This window comes from Natator depressus, chromosome 12 (assembly GCF_965152275.1).
Source record: "Natator depressus isolate rNatDep1 chromosome 12, rNatDep2.hap1, whole genome shotgun sequence".
In the NCBI taxonomy this organism is placed as follows: Eukaryota; Metazoa; Chordata; order Testudines; family Cheloniidae; genus Natator; species Natator depressus.
In genome coordinates, this window is record NC_134245.1 from 230,951 (window position 1) to 253,682 (window position 22,732).

The 22,732-nt window shown below is 53.1% G+C and overlaps 1 protein-coding gene and 1 long non-coding RNA gene across 2 annotated transcripts; both read right to left on the minus strand.

Annotated features, from left to right (window-relative positions):
* Positions 1-213: 213 nt before the first annotated feature.
* Positions 214-9,836, minus strand: LOC141996647 (uncharacterized). The gene is made up of 8 exons (XM_074968838.1): positions 9,736-9,836; positions 7,985-8,343; positions 7,188-7,303; positions 5,426-5,575; positions 3,845-3,999; positions 1,897-2,023; positions 741-832; positions 214-316 (listed from the first exon to the last, which is right to left on the minus strand). Exons 1-8 carry the CDS (start codon positions 9,750-9,752, stop codon positions 214-216), a joined length of 1,119 nt encoding a protein of 372 aa, XP_074824939.1. The 5' UTR covers positions 9,753-9,836.
* A 6,560-nt stretch (positions 9,837-16,396) lies between these two features.
* LOC141996767 (uncharacterized) lies at positions 16,397-17,216 on the minus strand. Its single transcript, XR_012641603.1, has 3 exons — positions 17,152-17,216; positions 16,668-16,827; positions 16,397-16,564 (listed from the first exon to the last, which is right to left on the minus strand). It is a non-coding gene; the product is annotated as an uncharacterized LOC141996767 (long non-coding RNA).
* Positions 17,217-22,732: the final 5,516 nt, after the last annotated feature.

The following is a 22,732-nucleotide window of genomic DNA, read 5'->3' on the forward strand; positions in this document are numbered from 1 at the left end:
TTGGAACCAGTTAGGGACCCTGTAGCTTCTTCAGATGGTTGGTGTCATCACTCACGATGGTTGAATACTTGATTCTTTACTGTGACAGGTAACAGGACTCAAGCGGGCATGTGGGTCCAGATCCTTTGTTGGTGGAATCGAGCAAAGCTCGATCAGTTTACACCACCTGAGGTGTCTTCTGGCACTCTCTCTTTCCCGTGCAGATGGAAGCCCCTAACTGTGCCCACAGAACCAGATGAACTGGTCCCTCTTCCTCCTGTCTGCCTGTGAGGCTGACGTCCTGCGGTGCCTGTCCCCATGTGCTGCCGGTGTGGCTCTGTCCGCGTTCGGGGAGAGAGGCCCACGGAATTGCTCAGCAGGCACTGAGGAAAGCACTGACCCTTTGGCGGGTGGCAGACGTGGATGGATGCACAAACATGGCTGCTGCCTGAGTGTGTAGGGAAAGCAGCTGGCCTGTGGACGGCGTCAGATGAGCGAGTGTGACTCACAAGAATGCACGGCTCTCAACCCTTTTCCCTCAAGAGAGACCTGCTCCCAACTGAGCCTGGGCTAACGACAGCACCCGAACAACTGATGGCCATGAACAGCCCCCATGTGTTTAGCCGAACAAATCTGTTCTTCCTTTTCCTTTCAGTCATTACCTTAGGGGGCTGAGGCAGCTGGATCCCTCCTCGGGGCTGGATGTCTGCCTGGCCATGTAGGTCCCTGGCAAGTGCAGATCCAGCACGTACTGCACTTGCCTGACACAGAGAATGAGCAGCTGGGGATACATTTGCAGGATGGCTTCTCGGTATCCCCGTAGGAAAAGGAGCTCATAAATGGTCTTCATTGCCTGGAGGGGGGAAAGAATTTCACTCAGCTCTCCCAGTCTGCCACCTGCCCCCGTTGCCATTCGCTATTGTCCTTTTGTCATGTCTCCTTTCCTCTCCAGCGTATTACAAAACAGTATTGGCTTCTGAGAGGGGTGGGGACATTTGGAGGCTCCTGAACCTTCCCCCATTCCTGGAACGGAAGCAGGATGGAAAGATGAGAAGAGTCTGGATGACGTTATTCCCCATTATTTCTTTTTCTGGTGCAGAGCCTGTGCTTTGGCTTTCCAGCCATGACTGGAAGGGCTGAAACCATCCTGAGGAGATCCGTTCTCCTAGGCCCAGTGTTTCTGGCCCAGTCAAAAGTACTGGACTTCTCAGGATGCCATGTTGGGAAGATTTCTAGCCACAGTTACAGAGCCAGAAAGCTGGAGACTTCCAAGAGACACCTGAACTGCACCTGCTCACTAAAGGGCCATCTGGAGCAGAAGACAACTGAGCCAGGGTACCAGCAGATAAACCACTTCCGATGTGTAACTTTGACCTGGGGGAAACTTTACTGACACCTCTTTGGTTTGATTGAAAGTGGAGAGGACACACTAAGGCCTGGTCTACACTCCAGAGTTAGGTCAACACAAGGCCGCTCACTCTGCATCCCCCTAAGGATGGAATTTCCTTCCCGTCGTCAGAACTGCCCCTTGGTGCCAAATTCGTAACTCCACCTCCACAAGTGGCAGAGAGTCCAGGTCGATGCAGTTAGGTCGATGCAGCGTCAGTGCAGACACCGCGTCACTTTCGTCAACTGGCTTTCAGGAGCCTTCCCACAATGCCCCACCCTGACCCTACAATCAAGACAAGCCCTTCTGGTGAGGACGTGCACTGCCGACACAAGCAGCAAAGTGCGGACACACACCAGGGATGGAATCGCTGTGGCGGCTGTCTGCCCATTTAAGTTAGGTCGGCTTCAATGTGTGGTGGAGCCATGGCCTGAAGCTAAGAAGAGGTGAAACTCACACACACACACAGATGCACCATATTCCCTGTGCCTCTGGCGGGTTCGCAAGGTGACATGTCAAAACTCACTTACAGCCAGAGACACATGGCTGCTCTTCTCCTCCCGGCGTCTCTGCTGGAGCTTGTCCAGCAGCTGCTGCAGCACCTCCCTGGTGAGCTGTGGTTCTTCACCCAAGGCCTTCCACAACTCAATGGCACATCTGCAAATTCAGAAACACACGTCAGAGCTTTCCTGCTTGGCCATCTCTTGCCCTCCCCAGGGAGAGGCTTGGAATACCAGAGGAGACAGCCACTGGTGCAGGGAGGCTAAGGAAGGGCAAGTCCCTTCAGAGAAAGTTGTCTTTATTCCTTTCCCCTCATGGGTTCTTGTTCCTAAAGCTAACCCACTCTTTCCAAGACAGTGACCATGTCCTGACCACAGAATGACCACCAAACTGTGACCCGCAGACTGTGCAAAATTCTGCTCTGTTACACTTGGTTCAGTCCCGAGAAACTTGCCTGACATCACTGGAGTTACTCTGGCTGTTTGGGGGTCTAACGGAGACCCAGCGTTTGGCCAAGTGTCTCTTAGCAGCTCAATTCTACTGCAGTGTGGTGGACAGGGTCAGAGAGTGAGTCAGCACATGCCCTGATCTGAGAAGATTCAAGAGGTTGGAAGAGGAGATTGTAAAGCCCAATGTGACAGAGATGGAAGGAAAGTAGGACTGAAATCCCCCTCCTCCATTCTTGCGGATCTAAGTCCTGCTGGTCCCCGCAGGCATCTGCAGAGGAAGACTGCAGATGGATCCAAAAGACTTCCAGTCATTTGACTTCCAAGTTTGGTGAGGAAGGTCGGAGGTGGTGGTCAAGCCCCCTAGGACATTGAGAACTAGGTTGGACAACTCAAGAGCAAATGGCCTGGAAGCAAGGTCTTCAGGAAGCTTGACTGAACTTCTGTGCCAATGCTGCCAAGTTTCTGTGACTTCTGAGCACAGCCCCTGGAAAGCACTGTGGCTGTTCCAAGAAATTCAGACCTGATTCTGAAATTCAGAAAGGTTTACAAATCAAACACTCAAAGAAATCTTAAAACCAACACTCTATTCCTCTGATAACTGAATTGGGTAAGAAGTTCCATTTCTTTCCTGCTGCTCTTCAATTTGCTCTGCAGTGTGACACAAATTTCGCTCAGGTCAGTGCAGAACTGCATTGCAGAAGATGCCAAGGAAAGCTGGACTTTTGACCTCTGGCTAGGGTTCAGTTGGGTTTCATGGCCCTGAGGCACATGGGGGTTGTTTTACAAACCCCTCAGCTGGCTGACCCTTCCAAGTGATCAGCAATAACCAGCAGGACTGAAAGTTAACAATCTATTGAGGTGGAAAGAGGCACTCCCCCCTCTCAGAGCTATTAATGCTGGCTGTCTGCTCGCTGTACTGCATTTAGGCTCTGGTCATGTGGGGAGGATTTTTTTGTTGATTTGATTTTATTTTCTTTTGCCTCAATAAGGGCTGGAAATGTCTGTCTTAAGAGATTGACCTCTGCCCCACAGCTCCATAAGGATGAGTGCATTTTGTCACCAATTCCTCAGCCATGGAATAACTGGGGGGTCTGACGACAGATAAGAATCCTGCACTGGTCTCCAGGGGATAGACAGATGGGCCTCGTGGGCCTTTTCCATCTCTGCCTTCTCTCCTGCAGTAAGGAGCAGCCAGACCTCATGAGCCAGGGATGTTGAGTGAGCCCCCAAATCATTGATTGGCCCTGTACTGGATCTGAGGGGAAGTGGGGTGACCCATAGAAATCAGGACAATGCTGGAATTCTCCAGAAAAGTGGCATGTCTCCATCCTGGGGAGTGTAGGAGGAGGGGTTGGCTCCTCAGTGGCTGGGCCTGGCCATCTCCTCTTAGTAAGCGTGGACAGCTCTCTGCACAGCAGGAAACTCCCTCCAAGTGTGTGAGCCCCACGGACTCCTCCCGGCCTGTGGCCTGTCAGTAGGAGCAGGAAGAGAACTACTGGACTGAGGAGATAACAAAGCAGCTCCCTACCTGTGCGATGAGAGCGTGTGAGCCACACAGGTTAGAACCACGTCCTGGGGGTGGGAGCGAGCCAGCAAGGCCATGGCCCTGAGCACTGCTCCTCTGGCTCTGGGATCACAGCTGTTGTCGAGCCAGATTAAGATCCCTCCCACGACGTCTCCAACCTGGAAGAATGCCAGAAAGTTGAGGGATGGATTTATCAATGAGTGGCCTCCTCCCAGGGAAGCCCTCCTGGCAGCCCTGCAAGCCTCCTCTGACCTCGGTTGCCCATCTTGGCTGCTCCCTAAGAGGCTTTGACAAGTCCAGGAACCCCAGTCTTCCTGAGGTCTGGGTTAGCACCTTCAAGCTCCAAAACACGCACAAAACCTTAGAGTGGGCACAGTCCTAACTCCCCTGATGTCCCAGGGCCTTCCCTGCTGTAGCAAACAGCTCTCAGCCCTGCTCTCAAGGGCTTCCCTCCAGGAGCCTTTCCTCCATCTCTGCAACTTCCTTTTAGCTCTTTCTTGCACAATCCATTCCTCCAGACCAGTGGTTCTCAACCTAGGTTCCATTGTGGGGCACATCCAATCCGACCTGTTTGTCCCTGAGGATGTCCCAAAGGGGCCCAGCTCTGTGCTGAGCGGGCCACAGGTTGAGAAGCACTGCTCCAGACCCAGCTGGTTCTACTGATGTATCCCAGAGCCCATGGCAGAGATGGGAGGCAGGGCTAGTTGGGTGGGGCTCGCCAGCTCCCGGCCCCAGCCCTAAGGAGAACCTCCATACTGTGGGATTTTAAAATCTTCCACGACAAATCTTGAAGCCGGGTCTCTAACCTCGGGTTCATGCTATGGCACTTAGAAGAGCAGTGTAGACAAGGTGACTTGGGCTGGAGCCCAGGCTCTGAAGCCACCCTCCTCCCCAGGCTTCAGAGATCAAGTTCCAGCCCCAGCCCAGAAGAGTCTGCATTGCTGTTTTGGCCCCTCAGTGCCAGCCCTGGGAGCCCAAGTCCATCGGGCCAGGCTTTCAGGCTCCTGCTGCAGAGTTTGCAACACAGGGAGACAGACCCTAAAGGGACAAGCCACCCCCTAGGACTCTTCCGTGAGGAATTGGTCATCGCTCTTTCCTCTCTCGAACAAGGAGCAGGAGCTACAAGGCGGGTGGCTGGATTCTGTTGACCTGTTCTGCTAGCAGGAGTTAGAGCCCTGCACAAATCAATCTGCTGATTGAGGGGCCATTTGTTAACTTCCCGCTGGGACCTGTTGGAAAGAAGGAACTCGGGCAGAGACAGGGACGACCTGCAGGAAACCCTAGGAACAGGCAGGCTGGGGAGGAAGTTCAGGCTGAGGATTCTGTTCATTGATTAGTCTCAGAGTTTCCAGGAAAGCCAAAGCCCAGGAAGGGAATAAGTCTGCACTTCCACGCCACGTGCAGGCAGTCTTTGGAGAAGGGCTTGAATGTCACCTATCCCCGTGGCCAAGCGATGAATGGCAAGGGGCTGAGCCAACCTTCCAATCCCATGCCAGTGTCCCAGGAATGGTTTCCGAGGAGAGGAACTTCTCCCATCCCCCTCTCTGCGCAGCATCCCCCTGCCCCATTGCGGGAGTCTCTTACTCTCTCCACCTTGTCTCCGTGGAGAGATACGATGGCCCTCAGCTCTTCCTCTGCGGCTCTAAATCTCTGCAGGGTGGGTGTTGTCAGACCCTTCACGGCTGCCATCAGCAGGGCATGGAGCGGGGCTGAGGAAGGGTGCTCCCTGGGGGTCTGCAAGGAACAGGGACAAAGCCTGTTGGGATTGAGTATTTCCCTCGGGCAGCTGCCCTGGAACAGTCTGTCCCCGGGGGAGGCTGGCAGTGCCGAGGGAGCGTGGAGACTCCGGCTGAGCCTTTTTCTTCAAAAGCCTCCCCAGCTGCTAAGGTTTCCTCAGCCTTTTGTCCCCTCTCTGGCCCCCTCTCCTGAGAAGAGACGGGAGCCTCTCGGGCAGTGCTGGGACCCCAAGGGCCACCCCGTTTCCTCCCTCGCTAGCCCCTCCTCGCAGGAAACCCCGCTTTTGCTGAGAAAGCCTCGATGTCCTGCAAAGCCCATTCGAGTTGCTTCTTGAGTGTCGCCGAGGGGTCACTGGAGAACCTGCCCCATGTCCCATCCCACCCCGAGCGCCTGAGGAGATTGGCTCAGCAACTCTGGCAGCCCAGAGTGTCTGCAAGGAAGGGACTGAGAATAGGGCCCAAACGGAAACGCCCTCTTCCTTCCCCACCTCGCAGCCTGTGGGGCTGCCAGAAAACAGGCAGGAATCGCCGTCAGGACAGAAAGTAACTGAGACTGAAGAAGCAAGTTTGCCTGGCTGAGGAGAAGCCCAAAGCGTGGGCCTCTGGGGCCAGAGCCCTGGGGGTGAGAACTCACTGGGCACAATGTTACTCCAGGGGGCCTGGTTCCAGGGTCACCTAAACCCAGGGCCTGGGGTGCTGGAGGCCTTTGCCCTGGTGTCTCAGGGCACCCCCTGGGGATTCCTGCAGCTGGCCTGCATGGCGCTGGATTAGCACCGTCTGTCCTGGTTGCCAACAGCTGAGGGGTAGCTCAGTGGTTTGAGCATTCGCTAAACCCAGGGTTGTGAGTTCAATCCTTGAGGGGACCATTTCGAGATCTAGGGTAAAAATTGGGGTTTGGTCCTGCTTTGAGCAAGGGGGTGGACTAGATGACCTCTTGAGGTCCCTTCCAACCCTGATATCCTAGGATGCAGTAGAGCACAGCGGAGTGGCACACTCGCCTCCATACTCCAGACCCCCGGCAGGTCAGAAGCTCCCAGAATTGCAGCCTTTTGTATGCGCTGCAGGGTGCTCTGTCCCGAAGAGGAAGAGTTACAAAGGTGTCTAGAGGCTTTTGTAACTCGGACAGAGCCCAGATGTTGGCAGGCGGGAGGGAACCTGGGACCTCTGGAGCTTAGTGCAGGAGTCTCGACCACAGGAGCGAAAAGCCAAGAGGCTGTTAGCTAAGGCTCTAGAGCAGACTCCTTTTCTCTGTGTCTTGAAGTGGTCCTGGTGCCACGAGATGGGCCAGAACCCCACAGCCAGGAGATATGTGGGTTCCCCCGACCAGGGCAGGGATGGGCCTGGTCTGATTTTCAGCCGTGCCTGTGTGCCATAGAAAGTGCATCAGAATCGGGCACCTGAGTCAGGCACTTCTGCCAAACCCACAAAGCACCTCTGGACTTCTTTAGGTGCCTAAACCCCTTTGTCAAAGCGGGCCTCGTTCAAGCAACCCAGATAAAGACTGGCTGGAGTTGATCACCCTTGACGAGTGTTTCTTTTCAGCCCCTGGGAGATATTCCTACACACAGCAAGGGATGCTTTCCATGAGCACGGCCACACAGCATCATTACCATCGTCATATGGGAGCTGCTTGTTAATGAGGGGCTGGGAGTGTGCTCTTCTTCCTGCTCTTCTGGGCTTCCTTTTTCCCACTTCCCCTTCGTGTCAGACGGCTCCTTCTTCGTCCCTGCAGCAGAAAGAAACATTCTTAAAATTTTGCTTTTCCACGTCTTCCCCCTGGTTTACAGAGGATGGAAGTTGGGCCCAGAGCCCTGAAGCGAATTGCCCAGGGTCAGACTGAAGGTTGTTGGCAGAGCTCAGCAGAGAACTCCGCTCTCCTGACTCCTAGCTCGGGGCTTTGACCACACAAGGCTTCCTCTTCCCTCGGGGCCAGTTTCTTTTCAATGGTGTCGTCTACTCTTCCCCTCCCCTTGCACCCCTTTCCTGTCAGTGATGGGCACCTGGCCTCCTTTTGCGCTGAACCCCCCAAGAAGGAATGACTCAGCTCTGGTACGGTTCCCAGCTGGGACCTGCTGAGACCTCTGGAGCATTTTCCTGAGGAAAGCGACCCAATCGAGGAGAAAAGAAATGATTTCCTCCAACGTCCAGCCTCTCTCTTCTCCTTCCAGCCTGGAACAATGTTAGTAGTCCCCACCCCACCATGCCAGATCCCCAGAGGAGGGTGACCTGACATTGTCAGCTCTCCCCACCTCAGCCATGGACCTCTGCCACCCTCTAAATGGATTCCAGTGCCGGAGATGCCCATCACTGTCCCATGAGACGGCCCTGATGTCGAAGGCTTGTCGAGTGACTGGTGTGAGTGTTCCTCACATGCTCCTCGCCAACCATGTGGATTGAACCATCTCACCTGTAAGATCCACTTCGTCTTTGTCTGTCGTCTCCTGCAGCTTCACCTCCTCTGCCTCCACCTGGGTCTCAGCTGCTTTCTTCTTCAGGGACAAGTGCGTCCACCTTCTTGGAGAGGAAGCTGTTCTCTCCTCACTGCTCTCTGCCATCGCGCTGTGGGATTGGCAACAGACACAGAGTCTTTTCATGCCTGACAGGATGGTCCATGAGCATTTTCTTCCCTGGGGCTTCTCTGGCAAGGCCTGTTCTTGGGGGCTGAGGCCAGAGCATGCCTCAATGGCTGCAGGTTGGACGAGCACTTTGTGCACATGGATCTCTCTGTGCTCCCGAGAGGCGAGTCTTTGGAAAAAGGAACGAAGCCTGGAATAGAAAGAAGGAGGAAATGGGTTTTTCTGTCCTTCTCGAAAGGAAGGGAATTAGTTTGCCCAGGATTCCCAGATCCACGAGAGTGGTCTTTTGAAGCCATCTGCTCCTCTAATAGCCAGGACTGGTTGCTGCAACCAAGAAGATAAGCAACACAAGACTGCCCAGACTGGGTCAAACCAAAGGTCCATTTAGCCCAGTACGCTGTCTTCTGACAGTAGCCAGTGCTGAGTGCCCCAGAAGGAATGAACAGGGAATCATCAAGCGATCCATTCCTGTTGCTCATTCCTGGCACCTGGCAAACAGAGGCTAGGGATAGAAAGAGCAAAAGGTCAGTTTCTATGTTCTTTGGTCATTGCCTGGGCCTAGTTGCAAAAATGCTTCCTTCTTAACCCCACTCCTTTGTGCACAGAATGTTGGGACTCTGGGAACAGATCGGGCCAAGCTGAAAACCAAGAAAGCTCTGTTCCCAGAGAAGCCAGGAAAAGGAAGAAAAGATTGTCATCTCGAGGGTTTGAGGGTCTGGAAGGATGAATTAGCAGCTGCAAATATGTTGACTTCTTCTCAACTATTTGAAAATCTGGAATTTATTAGCATGGGGTTAAGAATCAGTCAACTTGAAATGAAGAATGACCCATATTATTTCCAACATCCAGTCAGAAGTTAGGCCTCCAAAACAAGGACAAAGAAATCACAGCGAGACCCATGACAAATGTAGGCGACAGTTGATTGAAACCCCTTTCCTGGAAAGGAATTGCGGGGCGGGGGGGGGGGGATCGACACATCTCTTTTCTATAGCCCAAGGGGGTAGAGTAGAATTTGTAGAGATTTTTGAGATCTATCGCCATGAGATTCTTTCTGAGAGAACTACCAAGATGACAGCCAGGGGATGGGAGTGGAGCTGTATCACTTTCAATATCTTAAGATTCATTTCTTCTGCATTATTTGAGCTCATTTATGTGCATTTCAATCATGTAAATTCTGAGATCGATATTCTCTCAATACACATTTCTTTGGCAGTCATGACAGGAGACAAAGGGTTTCTATTCTCAACTTGAAGGCAAGGAGTGCATTAGGGGCAACTCCAAGGGAAATACTATTGATGGAGATATCAATCTAACTTCTACATGAGTTTTGTTATCTTCCCTTTTGGTTCTATCCCTGGAAATTCCCCCCGACTAGTCTGCTGGAAGATAAAATCATCTAAATCTGCCTCCAAAGAACCTGACAGGCTGAAGCAGGAGGAGACCTGAGAGATGGCCACATTCAAATAAAAATGGAAAGCTGAGACCTGCCTGTTGCCACACCAGCCCCCACCCGTCCCCAGGAGAAGGAGGCACCGACCTGTCGTGTGCGATCTAATGAGCAGGGAAAGAATCTGGGAATTACCTTGTGTAAAAACTCATCCTTTTGTTCCTCAAACACCTGTGGAAATAGCTGATTCAAGAAGTTGTTGACAGAGGGATGGTCCGCGTCTCTCAGCAGCTCCTTGGCTCACCAGCCGTTGTCAACCAAGCCAGTTGGCAGACTGACGGCAGGGCAAGAATGCTGACGCCGAACACTCTTTGCTGTTGGCATCCGTGACATCACAATCAGCTTGTGCATAAACACACACAGACCCCCACCCAGAGAGACACACTCCCACTGAGCAACTCCCCACTCTCCCTCCCAGCACTTCCTGCCCACCCCAGAACAGCTGTTTCATGGAATTGAGGATGCTCCGGGAGGGTCGGTTAGGGGCGGGGACATGGCATACTTGGGGCAGTGCATGGGATTCTTCTCTCCTAAGTGCAGGGCTCAGCACTTGTCCTTGCTGAACCTCATCAGATTTCTTTTGGCCCAATCCTCTAATTTGTCTGGGTCACTCTGAACCCTATCCCGACCCTCCAGCGTATCTCCCTCTCCCCCCAGCTTAGTGTCATCTGCGAACTTGCTGCGGGTGCAATCCATCCCATCCTCCAGATCATGCACGAAAATGGTGAAGAAAACCGGCCCCAGGAGTGACCTGTGGGGAAGTGGGGGAGGGGGTGGAGGAGAGAAGGCAGACGGTGAGTGGCAGGGACCCCACAGAGGGGGGTGCAGTGGAGGAGAGGGGGAACTCATCCCAGGCAGCGGTGGGCAGTGTGGGCTGGGAGAAGGGGCGAGGCAGATACAGGAAGAGATGGAGCACAGGCAGGGCACTGGGGCCCAGGCACCCGGGGCCTGGTCATCGTCGGCACCAAGAGAGGAGAGGAGAGAGAGAGAGAGAGAGAGTTGGCGAACACACGAGACAAGACAGAGAAACATGAGAGCAGGGCAAGCCACTCACCACCTGGAGTCATCCTCTTGGATCCAACCTTCTGCTGTGGAGGAGACACCGTTCTTGACCAGAGAAATGAGCAGCTTCTGAAAATGGGGATGTTTTCTCCCTCGTAACCACAGCTGATCGGGAACCTTTTCTTACAAACCAAACCCTAATTTACAGGGCTTTTCTACCTGGACTCAGGTGGGGCGTGAAGAGAGCCCTCACCAAACCAGACACTTATCTCACCAAGACTGGCGCTTGCTCGGCTCCCAGATGGAGGGCTCTTGCCTGGCATCACCAACGGTCACAGGCTCGCTGCTCTCACTCACGTTCCATCGCATGAGGGCAGTAGACTCTGAGGCTTGACTTCTTCTTCCTTCGTACTAAAGCCAGCAGAGTGGGGGAAAAACAAAAAAAATTACCATCTCCGTCTGCAATGTCGTGTAGTCTCTTCATTTCACATCTCCCGTATCCCACGGCTCCGCCCTCAACCCATCTCCCGTTCCTACTTTACAACTGCAACTAGAAGGCGCCCATTGTAATGGCACCCAAAATCGTCACTTTGCTCAGGAGACTGGTCCCTTCCTCAGCCTTAATCCCAGAGCCTCGTACTCAACAAGGAAGCCCACGGCCTGTGAACAGTACTACAGGGAGTACAGATGAGGAATTGAAAGCACTGACCTCACAGCCAGTTATGCAGAAGGCAGAAACACGTGGCTTGTTTATGTCTCCTTGGAAAGATGTCCAAGCTGCTCAGGTCCACCTCTGCCATTTCTCCTCTGGCTAGGGCTCCTGCACAATTCCTCTGCAAGAGCAGCTGCAAAAGCCAAGCATGAGCCATCACTACACAAAGCTCGATGGGTGCTGGAAATCTTGCCCTCAGCCCTGCCTCACTCTTTCATCCCATCCACATCAGCCCCAACTCCATGAACAAAGACCGAGTTAACACCGACAGTCACCGCTCCACTCTCGCACCCGCTACCCTGCACGATTTTCGTCCCCTCCAACTTCTCCATGGCTCTCGAGACATAGCGTGTGGGGATGAACACCTAGGGTGCCTGCCCGTGTCCTGTGAAGGGAGACAGCACAAGGATAGGCGAGAGAGAGAGACAGAGACAGTGTGTGTTGGCCAACATACTAGAGGAGAGAGAGAAAGAAAAACATGGTCGGATAGCAAGCAACTCACCACCTGGAGTCATCCTCCCAGATGCAACCTTCTGCTGCGGACGCGACTCCAGTGCTGACCAGAGAAATGAGCAGCCTCCGAAAATGGGGACCTTTTCTCCCTCGTAACCTCCGCTAGTCAGGAACCTTTCCTTAGAAACCCAGCCCTACCTTACGGAGCTTTTCTACCTGGACTTAGGTGGGGCATGAAGAGAGCCCTCACCAAACCAGACACTTATCTCACGGAGACTGGCGGCTGCTCAGCTCCCAGATGGAGGGCTTTTGCCTGGCATCAACAACGGTCACAAGCTCGCTGCTCTCACTCATTTTCCATCGCATGAGGGCAGTAGACTCTGAGGCTTGACTTCTTTTTCCTTGGTACTAAACCCAGCAGACGGGGGGGAAAACAAAAAATATGAGCATCTCCGTCTGCAATGTTGCATAGTCTCTTCATTTCACATCTCCCGTATCCCATGGCTCCGCCCTCAACCCATCTTGCATTCCTATTTTACAACTGCAAGTAGAAGGTGTCCATTGTAACGGCACCCAAAATCATCACTTTGCTCAGGAGACTCTGGTCCCTTCCTCAGCCTTAATCCCAGAGCCTCGTACTCAACAAGGAAGCCCGCGGCCTGTGAAGAGTAATACAGGGAGTACAGATGAGGAATTGAAAGCACTGACCGCTTACTCACAGCCAGTTATGCGGGAGGCAGAAAGCTGACGACTCTTCACGTCTGCTTAGAAGGATGTCCAAGCTGCTCAGGTCCACTCCTGCCATATTCTCCTCCGGCTAGAGCTCCTGGACTATTCCTCTGCAAAAGCAGCTGCAAAAGCCAAGCATGAGCCATCACTCCACAAAGCTCGATTGGTGCTGGAAATCTTGCCCTCAGCCCTGCCTCACTCTTTCATCCCACCCACATCGGCCCCACTCGACGCACAGAGGCGGAGTTAACACCGACAGTCACCGCTCCACTCTCGCAGCCACTGCCCTGCATGATTTTCGTCCCCTCCTACTGCTTCTTGGCTTCCGAGACAGCCTGAGGGGATGCACACCTAGCGTGCCTGCCCGTGTCCTGTGAAGGGAGACAGCACAGGGAAAGGCAAGGACAGAGAGAGAGAGACAGAGACAGTGTGTGTTGGCCAACATACTAGAGGAGAGACAGAGAAAAACATGGTAGGATAGCAAGCAACTCACCTCCTGGAGTCATCTGTGATGAAGCGGGACTTCATGTTTCCTGTGAATCGTGTGGGGGTGCCTCAGTTTCCCCTATGCAGTTCTTAAGGGTCTAGGTGGTGGGGTAAGGGTGTATGATCGTTGCAGAGCTCTGGAGGGCAGGTGTGTGCAGGGGTCTGGACACAGAGTATGGCCGACACCCTCTTTCCTGGCACCTGATGCCCTGGGCCCTTCCCCCCTGCAAGGTGAGAGCTAAAGGGCTGGAGAACAAAGGAATCCGGTGACCTCCTGGCCGGGGACAGGGACAAAGCCCAGAGGAGGAGGGGCTGGGGGGAGTTTCAGTTGGGGGCTGGCTGGAGACATGGAGTGAAGGGCAGACGGGGTTGTCTGGCTCACTGCCCCCCAAAATGGACCAGGCTGAGGGGTCCTGTTCTCTGCACCTACAAGCTCTGTGTTAGACCATGTCCCTGTCGTCTAATAAATCTCTGTTTTCCTGGCTGGCTGAGAGTCCCGTCTGACTGCGGAGTTGGGGGGCAGGACCCTCTGGCTCCCCCAGGACCCCGCCTGGGCGGACTGGCTGTGGGAAGCGCAGGGAGGGGCAGAGGAGGCTGAAGGCTCCGAGGTCAGAGCCAGGAAGGTGGAGCCGGGGGAGCTGTGTGTCCTGCAGACAGGCTGCTCCCCGAGAGGAGACTGCCCCAGAGTCCTGCCTGGCTTCCTGGGGAGCAGTTCCAGAGCATCGCCCGGGGACTCCGGGGCATCCTCCTCCGAGATGAAACCTTCTGCTGTGTGACGTGTTGTGTGTGTCGTGTTGCATGTGTCGTGTGACGTGTTGTGTGTGTGACTTGTGTGTCGTTTTGTGTGTGTGAGACGTGTTTATGTGTGCGTGTTGTGGTCCATGTTGAGTGTGTGTGTGCCATGTTGTATGCCATGTTGTGTGCATGTGCCGTGTTGTGTGCCATTTTGTGTGCATGTTGTGTGTGTCGGTGTCATGTGTTGTGTGAGATTTTTGTGTCTTGTGTCGTGTGCCGTTTTGTGTGTCGTGTGTCGGTGTCGTGTGTCGTGTTGTCTGTGTGTGTGTCGTGTTGTGTGTGGGTGTGTGATATTTTGTGTGCAATGTTTTGTGCATCGTGTTGTGTGTGTGTGTCACGTGTGCCGTTTTGTGTGTCATGTGAGGTGTTGTGTGTCATATTGTGTGTGGGTGTCGGTGTCGTGTGATTTCTGTGTCACGTTGTCTGCCGTTTTGTGAGTCGTCTTGTGTGTGTGTGTGTGTGTCGGTGTCGTGTGTGATTTCTGTGTCACGTTGTCTGCCGTTTTGTGCCTCGTCTCGTGTGTGTGTGTGTGTATGTGTCGGTGTCATGTCTGATTTTTGTGTGTCGTGTTGTGTGCTGTTTTGTGTGTCATTTTATTTGTGTGTCATGTTGTTTGTGTGTGTCAGTGTCCTGTGTTGTGTGTGTGTGAGAGACGTGTTTCTGTATGTGTGACATGTTCTGTGTATGTGTGTCGGTGTCGTGTTGTGTGTGTGTGTGTCAGTGTCGTCTGTCGTGTTTTGTGTGTGTGATGTTTTGTGTGTGATGTGTGTGTTGTCTTGGGTGGCCACACAGGGTAATGCACAAAGCACTTCCGTCATGGAGCAACAGTGACACAACGTGGCCACTCAGGAGTAACACACAAACAATCCCCCCCCCCCCCCCCGGAGCAACAGTGATGTATGTGGCCAATTCAGGTCATGCACAAAGCATTTCCTCACGGAGCAACAGTGACCCCGGGTGGCAAATTCAAATCCTGCACAAATCATTTCCCTCCTACAGGAACAGTGACACCGGGTGGCCACTCAGGGTAATGCACAAAGCACTTCCGTCACGGAGCAACAGTGACACCAGGTGGCCAATCCAGATAATGCACAAACCATTTCCCTCACAGAGCAACAGTGAGAGTGGGTGGCCACTGTTACGAATTATACCTGACAGGTCACGCACACAAGCAGCTGCGAATGATACCCGATAGGTCACGCACAGGAACTGCTGCGAATGATACCCGATTGGTCCCGCACAGTTCGAGTCTAGGCTGAGGCACACGAACGAAGTCCACAACGGCAGGGTTCCCAAAAATACTAAGTTTATTACACTCGAGCGTGGTGCCCCCCTGCTCATCAGGAGGGGACCCCGCATGCAGGTTATACAAAGATTATAGACCTTTCAGCAAAGCACATTGCCCTCGTGCATCGGAAACCTTAGCCAATAGACAAACCCTTCCCTTACCTACCACCTATCCCTGCTAGGTACATTCCCCGCGCTAAACCATGACTTCAACTACATTGCATGGTCCTAAAGCAATGCACCAGTAACTTTTCTGATCAGGATGGGAGGCCCACATCAAGGCCAGGAGGCAGGGAGTTAGGAACAGACAAAGAACAGAAACCGGGAGATAAAACAGGCTGGAGACCGGGGGGGGGGGGAGGCGGAGGATTTTCACAGGAATGCAGTATCTAAGAAACGCTCCTCCTGGTGCATGATGTGCTTGCTTTTAGACAATGGTGGGCCTCAAACCAAAATGGAGTCACATATGCTAACTTTTCCTTCACACCACTCAGGGTAATGCACCAACAATTTCCCTCGTGGAGCAACAGTGACACTCGGTGGCCACTCAGGGTATTGCACAAATCATTTCCCTCATGGAGGAAGAGTGACACCGGGCAGCCCCTTGGAGTAACACACAAAACATTTCCTCACGGAGCACCAGCTGCACAAACTGAGTTTAATAATAATAATAATAATAATAATAAACAAAAATAGTTTCACTATAAAAGGTAGATTTTCAGTGATTATAAGAGAGGAAACAGAAGAAGGCAGATTACTGAGCAAATACAAATACACACACATACTAAGCCTAAGATCTTAAAGAGACTGGATTCAGGAAGTAATTTCCCATCCTAAATGTCTTTCGGCAACTTGAAGAGTTTCTGTAGCTTAGACTTCCCGTTGTTTCTCTTTACAGACTAGACTCCTGTCTTAGTCTGGACTTCCCCCTTCTCATTTCCTTTGTCTCTTCAGGTACTTTCAACAGCCTTTCTACTGCCCTGCATGATTTTCGTCCGCTCCGACTTTTCCATGGCTCCCGAGACCTCACCTGTGGGAATGCACACCTACCCGTGTCCTACAAAGGGAGGCGGCACCAGGAGAGCAGAGGAGAGAGAGACTGAGAAAGTTGGCCAACACACAAGAGAAGAGAGAAAAATATGGGAGGAAGGCAAGCAACTCACCAGCTGGAGTCATCCTCCTAGATGCCACCTTCTCCTGCGAAGGAGACACCATTCCTGGCCAGAGAAATGAGCAGCCCCTGAAAATGGGAACCTTGTCTCTCTCCTAACCACAGCTGGTCAGGAAACATTTCTCACAAATCCAGCCCCAGCTGATGGGGAGTCCCTACCTGGAGCCAGGCGGGCCGTGAGCAAAGCCTTAACCAAACCAGACACTTATCCCACTGACATTCGCGACTGCTCCGCTGCCAACCGGACGACTCCTGGCTGCATCAACAGTGCTCGCGGGCTCACCGCTCTCGCTCGCTTTCCATCCGATGAGGGGAGTCAACTGTTTGTACTAAACCCAGACCAAGGAGGAAAAACAAAGAAGTTACCATCTCAGTGGGTCACATCGCGTAGGCTATCATTATACAATGCTCCATTGGTGCTGGAAATCTTGCCTTCATCCGCGCATCAGCCCCACGCGATGAATCGAGACAGAGTTAACCCCGACAGTCACCCCTCCACACTCGCACCCACTGCTCGGCATGATTTTCCTCCGCTCCGACTTCTCCATGGCTCCCGAGACCTCACCTGTGGGAATGCACACCTACCCGTGTCCTGTGAAGGGACACGGCATGAGGAGAGAAGAGGAGAGAAGAGAGAGAGAGAGTTGGCGAACACACGAGAGAAGACAGAGAAACATGAGAGCAGGGCAAGCCACTCACCACCTGGAGTCATCCTCTTGGATCCAACCTTCTGCTGCGGAGGAGACACCGTTCCTGACCAGAGAAACGAGCAGCCTCTGAAAATGGGGATGTTTTCTCCCTCGTAACCACAGCTGATCAGGAACCTTTTCTTACAAACCGAACCCTAATTTACGGGGCTTCCCTACCCGGACTCAGGTGGGGCGTGAGTAGAGTCCTCACCAAACCGGACACTTACCTCACCGAGACTGGCGATTGCTCGGCTCCCAGATGGAGGGCTCTTGCCTGGCATCACCAACGGTCACAGGCTCGCTGCTGTTAAGGAAAAGTTAGCACATGTGACTCCATTTTGGTCTGGGACCCACCATTGTTTAAATGCCAGCATATCATACACCAGGAGGAGTAATCCTTAGATACTGAATCCATGTGAAAATCCTCCTCCTTGTCTCCAGCCTGCCTTGATTTGCAGTATCTGGTTTTTGTCAGTCTCTAACTCCCTGTCTCTTGGCCTTGATGTGAGGCCTCCCATCGTGATAATAAAAGTTACTGATGCATGGCTTTAGGACCATGCTGTGTAATTAACATACTGGTATAGCACGAGGAATGCACCAAGCAGGGATAGGTGGTAGATAAGACAAGGGTTTGTTTATTGGCTAAGGTTTCCGATGCACGAGGGCAACATGCTTTGCTAAAAGGTATATAACCTTTGTATAATTTGCATTCAGGGTCCCCTCCTGGCTAGCAGGGGGGCACCACGCTCGAGCGTAATAAACTTAGTGTCTTTTGGGAACTCTGCAGTTGTGGACTTTATTTCTGTGCCTCAGCCTAGATTCGAACTGTGCGTGACCTATCAGGTATAATTCGCAGCATTGGTGTGCGTGTCCTATCAGGTGTAATTCGTAGCACTTGTGTGCGTGTCCTACCAGGTATAATTCGCAGCAGTTGTGTGCGTGTCCTACAAGGTGTAATTCGTAACACTGCTCTCGCTCACTTTCCGTCGCAAGAGGGCAGTAGACTCTGAGGCTTGACTTCTTTTTCCTTGGTACTAAACCCAGCACAAGGGGAAAAAAACAAGTAAGTTACCATCTCAGTCGGCAACGTCTCGTAGGCTCCTCTGTTTGCCTCTCCCACACGGCGGGGATCCGCCCTCCACTCTCCTCCCGTTACACCTTGAGCATCACAACCAAAAAGCCCCTTTTCTAACGGCACCCCACAGAGTCACTCTGCTCAGGAGACTCTGGCCCCTCCCCAGGCTTAACCCCCCCGAGCCCCGTCCCCGGCGAGGACGCCCACGGCCGGTGAGGAGGACGACAGCGAGTGCGGAGGAGGAACTGGAAGCACTGACCTCGCAGCCAGGTCTGCAGAGGGCAGAGAGCGGAGGCCTGGTTTCGCCTCCTTGGAAAGAGGCCCAAGCGGCTCAGGCCCCCTCCTGCCGTGTTCCCCTCCGGCGAGAGCTCCGGCACCATCCCTCGCCAGAGCCGCTGCGAGAGCCGAGCCGGAGCCCTCGCTCCCCAGCGCTCGACGGGGGCTGGGAATCTCGCCCTCGGCCCTGCCGCCCTCTTCCCTCCCGCCCACACCGGCCCCACGCGCCGCCCAGAGACCGACTTCACCCCGCCCGTCCCCGCTCTGCTCTCGCACCCGCTGGGGGTCGTCCGAGGGTTGTGATTTCGGTGTCGTGTCGTCTGCCGTTTTGTGTGTCGTGTGACGTGTCGTATGTCGTGTCGTGGGCGTGTGAGACATCGTGTGTCTCGGTGTGTGTGTGTTGTCTCTGTGTGTGTGAGATGTCGTGTGCCAGCGTGTGTGAGATGTCGTGAGTCCGTGGGTGTGTGTGTCGGTGGGTGTGGGCGGGTGTGTGTGTGGGCGTGTGTGGGCGTGTGTGTGTGTTGTGTGTGGTGTGTAGTGTGTGTCTTTGGACGTGGGTGTGTGTTGTGTTGTGTGTGGTGTGGTTTGTGCGTGTGTGTGTGGGCGTGTCATGTCGTGTGTGGTGTGTGTGTGGGCATGTGTCGTGTGTGTGTGGGCATGTGCTGTGCGTGTGTCGTGTGTGTGGGCCTGTGTTCTGCGTGTGTTGTGTGGGCGTGTGTGGGCATGTGGTGTGTGGGCGTATGTGAGAGAAGTTGTGTGTGTGTGTGTGAGACGTCGTGTGTCTTGTGTGTGTGTGTCAGTCATCGTCTGTGGTGTGTGTCAGTGTCATGTGTGTCAGTGTCGTCTGTGTGTGAGACATCGTGTGTCATGTGTGTCGGTGTCGTGTGTAAGACATCATGTGTGTGAGTTGGTGTTGTGTGTGTCAGTGTCGTGTGTGTCGTGTGTGTGTCGGTTTCATGCGTGTCAGTGTCGTGTGTCGGTGTGTGTGTGAGATGTTGTGTGTCGGCGTGTGTGTTTGTGACGGCGTCTGTGAGAGACGTCGTGTGTCGGCATGTGTGTGTGGTCTGTGTGTGTCGGCGTGTGTGTGTGAGACGTCGTGTGTGAGAGACGTTGTGTGTTGGCGTGTGTGTGTGTGTCGGCATGTGTGAGAGATGTGTTTCTGTGTGTGAGACGTTGTGTGTCATCTGGTGTAGTGTGTGTGTGAGACGTGGTTGTGTGTGTGTTGTCTTGAGTGTTTTGTTCAGTGTGTGATGTGTTGTGTGTCAGTGTTGTGTGTGATTTTTGTGTGTGTGACAGGTTGTGTGTCATGTTGTGTGCATGTGCAACGTGTTGTGCGCGTGCGACGTGCAGTGTACGCGTGATGTGCTGTTTACGTGCAACGCGCGATGAGCAACGTGCCTGCGACGCGCAATGTGTTGTGTGTGCGACATGTGACGTGCTGTCTACAACGTGCGACAGGCTGTGTGCGATGTCTTGTGTGTATAACATGCAATGTGCGGTCTACAACCTGCGACGTGCGATGCATGAGCAACGCTCGACGTGCTGTGTGCTACGTGTTGTGCATGTGACCTGTAAAGTGCGACGTGTTGTGCATGACGTGCGACGTGCTGTGTGGGCAACGTGCTGTGTGTTCCACGTGCAATGTGTCAGTGTCATGTGTGTGACATGTAGTGTGTGCGTGCGCACGACGTGTTGTGCGTATGCATGCCCGCAGTGTGACATGTGCGTGACGTGATACGTGCGACATGCAACAAACTGTGCGATGTGTGTGTGCGACATACGTGCAAAGTGCTGTGTGTCGTTGAGTGTGTGTGAGACGTGTTGTGGGTCGTGTTGTGGGTTATGTTGTGGGTTGTGTTGAGTGTGAGACATGTTGTGTGTCGTGTTGAGTGTGTGAGTGTGATGTGTTGTGGGTCGTGTTGTGTTGAGTGTGACATGTTGTGGGTCGTGTTGTGTTGAGTGGGTGTGTGTGACATGTTGTGGGTCGTGTGTGTGATGTTTTGTGTGTGAAGCTTTCCGTGTCGCGGTGTGTGTGTGTCAGTGTCGTGTGTTATTTTTGTGTGTCGTGTTGTGTGCCGTTTGTGTCATCGTGTGTGTGTGACGTGTGTGCGTCCGCGCGTTTGACGTATTGTGCGTGTCCGTGTGGGAAGTGCGAAGTGGGATGGCTCAACTTGCCACCCCCTTCCCCAACACTTTAGCCCCCTGTCGTAAACATGACCCTACCCCCTCCCTAGGGTGCTACGGACACTAAAACCACCTAAAAGACCCCCGACTTACCACTATTGGCTGGCACCCCATTGCCACCCGCACTTCTATGCTGCTGCTGGCCAAACCCTCCCCCCAAATCTAAACCCCACCCCCTACCCGGAACCCAACTGGAACCCTGACCCCATAACCTGCCCCCCAACTCGAAACCCCTGAACCAAAACTGGAGCCCAACCCTCACCCCAACCCCAACCTCCAGCTCTGAACCCAGCCCCTCGAAGCCTGACACTGCTTTAAGCCAGAGCCCAGTTCCCCATTCCCACCCTGGGCAACAACAGTGCAAACCACACCCTCCTGCTCCCCGCCCAGGAATCCTGCTTCTTACCACCCCTTCTTTGGAAACGAACCTTTTCTCCATTTGCATCCCACACACCTTCATTCTCCTTTAAGGGGTTATTTAGTGACAGGGGTCTACACAAGGCAACTCTTTGCTATTACAGCGTAACAGGACACAGATACGTGAAAACAGTGCAAACAACATTCCACGAGTTTTCAGGAGGTTTAAACACCCAATACATTTGAACATTGAACAGTCGCTTTGATCCCTACTAACACACACATCCGTTGGCCTGAATACACGCTGACAGAAGCTGCTCTTTCAGCGTCACACCTTGTACAAACATTACTGCAACAGCGTGTAGGGCAGCGTGACCCCGGGGGGTCTGTGAGCTGGTTTCAGGGCGTCCGCAGGACCCCGCAGCTTCGCCTCCCCGCCTGTTCCACCCACCGCCTGTGCTTCCCCGGAGGGATCTCCAGACTGTCAGTGCTGCCCGGAGCTTCCCTTCCCTGCCAGGCCTGAGCAACCAGCGCTTGTAACCAGGCCACTCACAGCCTCCTCGCAGGGAGCGTATGGACACAAACCGGCTGGAGAGCAGTTAGGGCAGGAATCCCTGGAGACTCGGGGAGCATCTTCAGTGGATGAGGGTGACACACCCCACAGGAGCTGAATTTCCCACTCGGGTCTAAGTCGTGCAGCGTGGATGGGGCAGCACGGTCGGGAGGCTCTGTTTGCTGCGGTGGATCCACTGGGGGTTGATGTCGTGGGGGTCGAGTGAAGACCCACTAAATTGACAGCAGAGCGCTCTCCGGTCGCCTTTCAGACTGCGCCGGGAACGGCAGGAGGAAGGGAAGTCGACTGAAGAGCGTCTCCCGTCGACCCAGCCCAGTGTAGACGCAGCAGTAAGTCGACCGAAGTGACGTCAAATCCAGCTCTGTTATTCACGCAGCGGGAGCAGCGTAACTTAGGACGACTTACTGCGGTAGGATAGAGTCATAAATAGAAAGGGAAGGCTAACCACCTTGAAATCCCTCCTGGCCAGAGGAAAAACCCTCTCACCTGTAAAGGGTTAAGAAGCTAGGATAACCTCGCTGGCACCTGACCAAAATGACCAATGAGGAAACAAGATACTTTGAAAAGCTGGGGGGAGGGAGAAACAAAGGGTCTGGATCTGTCTGTGTGATGCTTTTGCCGGGGACAGAACAGGAATGGCGTCTTAGAACTTAGTAAGTAATCTAGCTAGGTATGTGTTAGATTCTGATTCCTTTAAATGGGTGAGAAAATAAGCTGTGCTGAATGGAATGGATATTCCTGTCTGTGTGTCTTTTTGTAACTTAAGGTTTTGCCTAGAGGAATTCTCTATGTTTTGAATCTAATTAACCTGTAAGGTATTTACCATCCTGAGTTTACAGAAGTGATTCTTTTTACTTTTTCTACTATTGAAATTCTTCTTTTAAGAAACTGAATGCTTTTTTGTTGTTCTTAAGATCCAAGGGTCTGGGTCTGTGGTCACCTATGCAAATTGGTGAGGATTTTTACCAAACCTTCCCCAGGAAGGGGGGTGCAATGTTTTGGTGAGGATTTTTGGGGATTTTTGGGGGTCTAACCCGGTTAGACTTTTGGTGGTAGCAGCGAAAGTCCAAGGGCAAAAGGTAAAATAGTTTGGGAGGTAAAATAGTTAGGGAAGTTTTAACCTAAGCTGGTAAAAGTAAGCTTAGGAGGTTTTCATGCAGCTAGCGTACCCTGTACCCTAGCGTTCAGAGTGGGGAAGGAACCTTGACAGATAGACACAGTGTGAGGCCTGAGTTTCCCCTGCTGTCTGGATGCTCAAACAGCGGCTTGGCAACACAAGTCAGCAAGCCCAGGCCACATAGAGACAGGCTCAGTGTGCAGTGTGGACACACCCTCAGACAAC

Coding starts and splice junctions, on each gene's coding strand:
- LOC141996647 (XM_074968838.1), bottom strand. Junction 7,304..7,984: donor AGACGAAGTGGATCTTACAG/GTGAGATGGTTC, acceptor TTTCTGCTGCAG/GGACGAAGAAGGAGCCGTCT. Junction 4,000..5,425: donor ACGGAGACAAGGTGGAGAGA/GTAAGAGACTCC, acceptor GCATTCTTCCAG/GTTGGAGACGTCGTGGGAGG.